Source organism: Poecilia formosa, unplaced genomic scaffold (genome assembly GCF_000485575.1).
Source record: "Poecilia formosa unplaced genomic scaffold, Poecilia_formosa-5.1.2 Scaffold329, whole genome shotgun sequence".
Lineage (NCBI taxonomy): Eukaryota > Metazoa > Chordata > Actinopteri > Cyprinodontiformes > Poeciliidae > Poecilia > Poecilia formosa.
In genome coordinates this window covers 457,632-467,369 of record NW_006800268.1, presented here as the reverse complement: position 1 = coordinate 467,369, position 9,738 = coordinate 457,632, and the positions used below count along the sequence as shown (strand labels likewise).

The following is a 9,738-nucleotide window of genomic DNA, read 5'->3' as shown; positions in this document are numbered from 1 at the left end:
GAGAGAGAGAGAGAGAGAGAGAGATAGATATATATGATTTCAGCAGGAAATTTCAGAATTTTCTCTATTTTCCTGCGTATTAAACACTAACATGATGCCTTATGCGGTAGGGATATGCTTAGACAATATATTTTTCCCCCTCACATTTGAATTTAAAGTAATCTATGTTTTTGTCTCGATGTGTCTCCACCACAGCTATCAAGGCCAAGATAAAGGAGGTGAAACGAGAAAACACGGACCGCAAGGTGATCCTGCAAAAAAAAAAGAAGTTAATAAAACAAGGGAACCTGAAGAAGAAAGACCTAAAAAAGCTGGTGTTGTTCTTGAAGAACGGCGCGGACTGCCCCTGCCAACAGCTGGACAACATAGCGAACCAGTATCTAATCATGTTCCGGAAGGTGGATAAGCAGTACCTCCTTACAGGCATCCACAAGTGGGACAAGTCCAACATGGAGTTCAAAAAGGCCATGAAGACACTGAAAACCCACCAATGTCCTGAATTCACCAACGTCTTTAAATAGTACATCCGCAGCCCCCGAATCCGGTTGAATTGCATTCTACATTCGAACTGGCAAAAGCAACACCAAACTTTGCTTTCTGTTGTCCTGTTTATATTCCTACATATCTCTGTATTTTTCACACTTATTCTTCAGAATGTCCACAGTTCGGTTTAGGATAAACTTGGTGAATGACAACAAAAGATGAGTTTCCTGTGTGCCCTTCAGGTCAAGGGGAAAGACTGTCGAGTCGGAGGTTGGGTTGGTTTTTCTGACCAAACGCTTGTATTTCTAAGAGTTAGATTAATTCTGCTTACAAGTTTTCTTTGGTAAATATAAAGTTATGTCAATTGTATTTTGATGCATTTACCTGAAAGTAGCAATCATTATATAATTGTTGCTATGGATAGGCCTTGCTAGCATGTTCCTGCTTCAATATGCTAATGCTGGCTAGCGAATGAAAATAGGCAAGAAAAACTATTCTTGAGTCTAGAGAACTTAATGACTTAACCTTTATGTGTGCTTGAGCTTCGACAGTGACAAAAAGTATGAAATATTGCTTCTGTATGATAAATATGTGTCAAGCTGAGTGATACACAGTTAGCATTAAGGAAATGCTTTTTGTTGGATTTTATGATGCACATTGCAAAGTCTTCTTTAGTATTGGTTCATGTGTTTTTCTGTGTGTTTAAAATGCTAAATCTGGCACAGTGTATCTAAACTTGGTGTTTACGTCTGTTCTGCTTTGACATTTCTAGTCCATTTTAGCACAATTTCTTTTTTCATATTTGAATGTCAGTATTGCTTATTACATATACTGTACATATAAATTTGACATAAAATATGAAAAAATAAAACAGTGTCTCAAAGTATTAATTTACTGTATAATGCTGACTTGTTCTGTGGTCATGTGAAAATGTTTGCACTGTTTCAATTTTTCACATGTGGTCGTAGAAAACATAAGCTAACATGTTGTGTTCAGTGGAAAACTGGAGGTTTCTTCTTTTTTAAAGATGTTGTTTTAGGCTCTAGTGGATTTTATTGAGCAGGGAACAGACAGGAAATCAGGAGAGAGAGAAGGGCTAGATATCCAGCAGATGACCAGAGGCAAGGAATCAAATCCAGGAGAACTGCATGAAGGACTGCAGCCTCTGCACATGGTGCGAACGCTCTACCAGCAGAGCCACCCAACGCTCCAGAGCCGGCGCTTTCTAAGCAAACTCTCAAAACCCTCAAAATGGTTTTGGCCACAGTACCAAAACGATGAATTTAGAAACAAAGTGTTAGTTTACATTTTGTCCATCGCTGATGTCAGTTGCACACACATATCTTGTTAGTGAACATTTTGCTTTGAACATTTTCAAGATGTAAAAAGCATTAGCTTTTCTAGCTTGGCTAATAAGTACAATGTGAGCAGAACTCATTGTTTTCCCAATTTGTCACTTGGAACAGCACCAACTGAAAACTGATACTTTCAGTGTAAATACAACAAAACACAAATAAAGGTGTTCAGTTTGGATGAAGGATGTGGAACGGCCCTAACACATTTCAAACTGATGGTTCAAACACATTTTCCATGAGTACAGTGATTTTTATTTCCCCTAATCAAATGCAGAGAATTAATAGTACTTGCTAACATCTGAGGTGTCATCCAGGATGTATTACTTTTCAATATTGTTTCTGCTGCTTGGACTTTGAGCTGTTAGCATGTTATGACAGAAATGAGTCGGTCACACAACAGCAGTCTTTAACTTTTTATCTGACATGTACCTGCACAGATGTTAGGCATACCCAAAGTTCTGACTGCATCGGATTTACCATCGCAGTTTTACGGTTTTATTTCTTTTCTTAAATCCCCACAGATAAAGGCAATATTGACTTCTAAATGATTAGCAATGTAGTAAATATGAGGTTCTCTTTTTGAAGCAGCAACTTAAAAACCCCTTAAGATAAAATAATCAATGTGTTGAACCTCTAGCCCAGTGACAACTGACTACAGGAGGCTACTGTGAAAACTACTAATCCCACGGTGCACTGCTTTAACTTACTTTCAGTTTCAACAGGAAGAGAAGGAGTTTTGCTGCATCAAAACCAAAAATCTGGTTACAAAACTGAGCAGCAGAAGGAAGTACGGTAGTCGTGTATTTCCCTTGTTGCTCAGGAGGGAAACATCAGAGAGGCCAGCATGCAGCCTTTCCTCCTGCTGGCAGAGAGAAGGTCCTCTCCATGTCCCAGGAGCTCTGGATCCAAAATATACAGGTGACTGTACTGCATTTGCCCCAACTGAAGAAATACACCTTCATTCTGGTTTTATTGTGAATTCTGCAGAAGGAACCTTGTAATTACAGGTTTCCCAAGACTGCCATCAACAAACTGACTCCAGCCGCTTGCCAAATGGCTAAGCTCACCTCATCCATCAGAACAGAGTTCACAGTAGATTGTGTTCTGGGCAGAGATAACAGTACAGTCTGGACAATAAATCCCAATTGTTAATGTTTAAAGTGCTGTGTAAATAGTATTCAACAGCTATAACAATAAAACCTGTTTAAGTTAGAAAAATAAAACAATGTTTACCTGGCTTAAGCTGCTATAAGCAGTATCATCATGTCTGGTGGAGAGACCAGACTCAGAACTACAGTAAGGTCCAAACGGGTCAGACGCTTTTACATTACTGCCCTTCCTCTGAAGGTTTTCTCAACTTTTCAGCGCCACCTTTATGTTTTGTAGTTTCCTATCACTGCTCCATCTTCACGGGTAACCTGAACTTATTTTGAGCAAACTTTTAATAAGTCAGGGAGTGTTCCATGGAGGAATGAGATGATGACGGCTGGTTAAAAGCAAAGCAAACAGCTGCTTAGGCCCCCAAGACCTTCAGGGGCCCCAATGAATGATTGAACTTTAACACAGACCACAGATCTAATAGTCTCATAAAGAGGATGCTCAGGGTTGTCCATAATTTTGTTGATTTTATAAAGAATCCTCCCTTGTATCATCATCTCCAGAGATTCCACAATCGTTCCCCAGAACAGAACCAACCAAAAGTCTGAGGCTATGAAATTGCTACCCAACATATGACAATAGAAGAGATGGCACTCTTGCATCTTGTTGCAAATACTGGAGGAACTAAGCTTCTTCTTGTAGACGTTTCATTGTCAAGGCTCGATTCCAGTCTGTCGTTTAGGTGAACATTGAGGTATTTACATTCCTCAACCAACTCCACTCCTTCTCCCATGATGGAAGTAGGGTTCCTTTTAAATTCCACACTCATCACCTCCTACAATCATAAACTAGATCCAAGTAGCGACAGACACTTTTTTTTTATTTACATTTTTAAAAGGCAAGTCATGTGTGAGAAGCAGTTATCTTCAGGCTTATGCCTGAATACGTTTGCCATCTTGAAATCATCTCCTCAACCGTGCGATTTCTTATCTGTCGCAGCCCACATTTGGGTCTTTACATGTGAAGTGTGACCCTGTTAGAACGCAGCAGAGAAAGGCCGGCGCAGACAGCTGCTGCTGCTTTGATGGATTTATCAAACGGAGTTGTTTGTAACGAACAATTTCACGCTGTTTTGAAAGAACAAGCCATGAGGTTGCCAGATCTCTGCACCAGAAAATCTCTCGAGCGTGATCCGTCTTACCTCCATTTCTTGGACGATATATCACCATCTTTCTGTTTGGATTTGCTGCTTCACACACTGTTGGCGTCTTGGTATGTTGCCTGTAAATTCTAATCCAGAGATGAGCATCATTAACCGTTCCTAGCAATATTTCCCTAAGGGGGACTGAATTGAGAGTCTTATTTAAAGGAAATGTTTTCATAAAGTCTATTTTGATGGGCAGACTCAACAGGTTTCTCATTTTTTAAGACCGTTTCATTTGAATCATGTAATGTGTGCAACCATCTAAAGCAAAGCAAAAACACACGTTTAAAAAGAAACAAAAAAAAAACATAAAACCAGCTTGACAATAAAAAAGCCTGTTAAAAACCAGGAGGTATCAAACAGGCCCACATTTTGCCCATCTGGTTCCAGTAATGGCTTCACCATTGGAAAATATATCTCAGATGTGGATTTTACTTTTTAATCGTTACTTTAACTTCCTTTAAAGGAGCCCCAGAAAATTCAGGGCATCTGTGCAATTAAGAGGTGATGTGAGAGATAGCATCCTGTTGCCCTCCTTGTTTCACGGAAAACCTCAGACTGCTGGTGAACCTACTGATTTTACTGGTTCCAAATCACTTACTAACATAAGATTTAGTTATCTTTATTTAGTTTTTTCCAATAAACACATTTTGAGATTGGGCAACAGAAGCTAGAAGGTTAGACACTTTCAGTGTCTGACTAATTCAATTTATGCTTTATGTACCAATTTTCTGCTGCACTTGCAGAGCTGGGCTATTATTATAAGGATTCCCTGTCCTTATTCCTGACATCAACCTGGGGACCCAAGAAAAGTGTTTGTTGTTCTTTTTTTAGATCACCAGAAGTGAAGTCCCTTGGATACTTGCTCCAAGAGTCTATTGTATTCTCTTGGCCTATTGCATTCAATAAACCAAGAGTAATTCAAAAATGCTTCATTTATTCCAAAGGGAAATTAAATGGCGTCATAATTCATGTCATCCAAGTATCTTCTAAGAATGGTTGTGTGCAAGAAGGATCTCTGGCAGCGGAGAGTCTCGGACTGAAGCTGACTGACTGAAGCCTGCTGTTGTATGACTGTGATGACATGCTAATTGCTCAGTTTTCAGGTAGCAAAGACAATATTCCACATTTCCTGGTTGACACTATCAATCGGTGGCAGCTCTGCTAATCCACTTCTTTAAATCTCTGTCGTAAGGGTAGAAAGCCGGGTAGAGAGATGTTGGAATCTGGGATGTGACCATCGTCCAGTATGATTGATGGAAGAGAAGAGATTGACATGCAAGGAATCTGGGCCATGATCAGGCCGTTCTCACTACCAAGAGGTAGGATGGTAAGAGAGGACACCTGGTCACCATGACAACACTGAAGGAATTACAAGCAGCAGTTGACTGCAAGCAACAACTGTTGCTAAGGTTCCTCTCCAGGCAGACCTTTATGGAAGAAATGAGAAAACCACTGTAGAGGAAAAGTCGTATCAAGGTTTGTGTTGGAGACTCAGGGGTCAAATGGAAGAAAGCTCTTTGGCCCGAAGAGACCAAAATGGAGCTTTTTGACCATCAGCAAAGCGTTATATTTGGACATCACCGAACACAAATCATCACCATAACCACTGGAGATGGCTCTTGGAACCAGACCTTGGAAGGAACGTAAAAGGAATTTGGCAAAATTAAGAAAAATTGTGGACAATATTTCCATCTGCGAGAAAACTACGGCTTCCAGCACTGACACGGCTTAGAAACAACAAGGTGGATGTTCTGGAGTGGCCCAGTCAAAGCCTAAACCTTAGTCCCATAGCAATCCCCATGAAACATGACAGAACTGAAACAGTTTAGCAGGAAGAATGGAGGAAAACCTCAGAGTCCGGATGAGAAGCCTGATCCACTGAACTCCCTGCTGGGACGACTTCTTCTGAATACTGACCTGGATTTATGCAACCACTTATTTTAAAAATGTTAAATGTTTTAATTGAATTATCATTATTTTGTAGGAATCTGTTTTCACTTTGACATTAAAGGGGAGGTATCGTATTTTCCAGGCACACAGTGCCATTTTATGGCACAATTAACTATAATTCCTTTGTTACTATAAAAAGGCTGCATATATCAAATACAACTTAAAAGAAATGTAACTTCACAATTGAACACCTTGAAATTGGGCCTCAGTCTGTCCAACACTCCACCTTCAGCAATTCATCACAATTCTCTGCCATTAATGGTGCGTTCACACGTTTAGATTGTCAGGTGCGTCTGGTTTACATTCAGAGTTTTATGTGGAGGTGAGTTGAAGGCTCTAGCGCAGAGCGATTCGAAGCGTTTGGAGCATTTTGACGCATCCAACGCATCCAATGCTTCCGACAAATAGGCTGGCAACGGGAAAAAAAAAAAAAAACTGCTGGAGAGATTTTGACGCATCTGATGCTCCCTCAACACACTTTCAATGTAAACCAGACAAACCTGACATGTCAAATGCTAGGTGTAGAACAAAATGTCTAGTGTCTGCATTCATAGTGCATATGCATCGAACTTGAATCATCAGACATTTTTCTGACTCACATAATGCGTTTGTTGTGAACGCACCATAAGCCCTTAACAACATTCAAGGGTGTTGGACTGAGGAGTAGTTTATATGATAAGCTCTACAGGTGCACAATTCCACCAGGTGTTCGCTAATTGCTGCTGCTGCTAGTCTGAAGGAGCTGAGGGGAGGAGCAGTGTGGAAAAGGCAACTCTTGGTGACATCAGGCATTCTGCCCTACTGAATGGTTGCCACGGGAGATTAAAGGATTCCTCAAACATGCATGAAATTATCAAGGCAACACGTTTCATCAAAAATGAGGGAGTAACACTATAACATGATGTAAAGCTAAAAAAAAAGTCCATTTTACATAATACCCCCCCATCCTACTTTTAAAAGCTTCAAAATGAAGTTCAAATTATTTTAATAAAGAATCATTATGATTATTAGTTCCCCCTTTTCTGGCTTTAAAGGCCTAGAAGTTAGTTTTTTAAGTGTAGTTATCTCTTTCACCAGATCCAAACTGTTATTTTTATAAGTTTTGAGGTTTTTAAAAGTGAGGCCCCTCTGATCTCAGACCAGGTTGTAAAATCATCTTTGGAGTGTAATAATATATTTATGTAGAGTTTTATGGTGCTCTGTCACAAACCAGTGCTTTAAATGATAACTTCAGTCACGTCGTGCATGGAGGCTCAGTCAACCGTTTGCCATCACAGATCAGTACCGTATTCACAAGTCACATGTACATGTCGGAATGAAATAATTTCCTGAAGCAGCATGATGTTTAATGTGCCTCTTTAACACAAACTGGGCTGACCTTTGACATTTCAAAAGAACACCTCTGGCTTTACCGAAGCTTCCTCTGTGTGTGTGTGTGTCGCCGCATAAATTTTGTCTTTGAAATCCAGAAGTGTGTTTTTCCCTCTGTGGTTGACTCTCTGCCACAGAGCTCTTAGTTAATGTTTCTGGCTTGTCTGCAGGATTGAGGAGGAATGAGTCGGCAAAAGGGATTACAGACCATATCGCTGTGGAATTCTAAGTTCGTAGTAAAATATGGCACATTGTTCCCATTAATCTTGTTTTTTTCTTTTTTTTTGTCTTTTTTTAAACGAACTTCAGGCAGTTTGATCTTGGTAGTAGCACTTAAAGCATACAATTATGACATGAACAGTCATCAAAATCCAGACAGCAGTTAAAGCAAAACAGAGGAGCAATTGGATTTGTGTTCACAGATGTACACAAGGGGCCAAGAGGAGGTGTGAGAGAAGGAGGAGGACCATTTTCTTGACACATACTACATTGTGGGGACCCACTGCTCCTTGTGGGGACCGAAGCCTGGTCCCCACAAGGTACCACAATTCACACCTTAGATTCAGGACTAAGGTGTGAATTGAGTTTTGGGTGGGGTTAGGGTTAGATCTGTAAGGGGTAGGGTTAGGATAAGGGGTTTAGAGTGTAGAAATGAATGGAAGTCAATGGAAAATCCCCACAAAGATAGCCACGCAAACGTGTGTGTGTTTAGCGTGGGCCACATGTGGGCAGCAGCCACATGTTTCTGAATAATAGCCATTAGTTTTAAGAGGGTGATATCATCGTAGGTGCGTTGTTGTTCCAGTAACCATATTCGCCAGATTCTGGATCAGATCCCCCCGGCTTTAGTAATTCCTGCATAGCTTGATCCTTACTCCTCACTAAAGGAGGTTAGCAGTTACCAGGCAGTGAGCAGTGAGCATTTGGTTTTAGCATAATCAGAGAAGTCCAAACATCATATCAGGAATTCTGCAGCATTAAAAAGGCATAACTTTCTGCATGTAGTCCTGAGCTACTTGCGCCAAGATGGCGGTTCACTTGTGGGTGACCGTCAGCTGTGTGTGACCAGCCAAACAACATAGAACTGCGGTGTGAAAAATTAGGATTTATTATTGTTTTAAAACCAATAAAGACCTGTCAAAAAAGGAAAAAAGACCCACAGAGGGGTAATCAAATCGCGCTCCGAATCAGAAACAGCTGCTTCTACTTTGGAGACTTAAAATGTTTTGATTGGCTGATTCTTTAAGACAATTGTCTGTTGTTGCGGTGTCTTGCGAAACTGTTCACTCACAGTGAACAGTGAACTATGTTTGATGGCGTGTAAGAAATGTTCTTTTCTCTGTCTCTTTAAAAGTCCAAAAAGTGCTCATGCATATTCAGTGTGGCCTTTTTTTTCTTTTTTTTAAATCTGAGACCGCTCAGTCAGATCCAGCAAAACCAATTTACCATCAGAAGTCACCTTGTCAGTAAATACAGTAGTCCTGTGTTTAATTGTAATCCAGCTGCTCTGTGAAGGCCTCACAGGTTTGTTCTCTAATAAACCTGTGAGGCCTTTAACTGATGGCAAGGACTTTAAAATACTTTGGTCAGTTTATAAATTACTGAACGTCTTAGCATCACGATAAATTTGAGATCTGCTGTTGTTGTATCAGCTTTCCAGACCTCTCAGGTCTTCTGGTTCTGGTTCTGCTCTGCATCCCCAGAACCAGAACCAAACACAGAGAAGCAGGATTAAGCTTTTATGCGCCGTTAATTTGGAATAAAGTTCTAGAAAACTCCTCCCCCTGCCTCAGCAGCTGATGAAAATCTCTTCAGCATTGCAGGATTTGTCTTCAGACCAAGAAGAGCGAGACTGGATTTACGCAGCTTTGAAAAACAACTCCTTCTGAAGATGAACAAACACATTTACAGCTCCAGTTGACTACTCTGCTCCATACCAGTTAAAAGACAAGTTCAGTTTGTCTATACAGTATAATTCTCTAACGTTTATCGTAGTTCTGTATTGGAGAGAGATGGAAAGACTTTCATTGTCCGATTCCAATTTTTAAAAGAGTTTATTTTGTCTTTGAATATTCCTCCCAATAAATGTTTTGGAAATTCTAACCACTTTCTTTTACTCTATACTTTTACTTCTAGTATGTTTTACATGGTAAATTTACTCTTGATATTTAAGTGCGGTAAATGTCAAATGCGTTCAGACTTAAATGTCAAATAATCAGAACAGAAATGTTTAGCTGTTGCTCAACGCTGCGTTCTCAGGTTTCTGAAGCCAAA

General features: G+C 40.1%; 1 protein-coding gene across 1 annotated transcript in view; it reads left to right on the top strand.

Annotated features, from left to right (window-relative positions):
• Nucleotides 1-1,373, top strand: part of sfrp1a (secreted frizzled-related protein 1a) — a 16,670-nt gene extending 15,297 nt beyond the window's left edge. Inside the window, exon 3 of the mRNA XM_007573439.2 lies at nucleotides 196-1,373. Coding sequence (XP_007573501.1) covers nucleotides 196-521 — 326 coding nt within the window. The 3' untranslated portion in view covers nucleotides 522-1,373. The remainder of the gene's footprint in view (nucleotides 1-195) is intronic.
• Nucleotides 1,374-9,738: the final 8,365 nt, after the last annotated feature.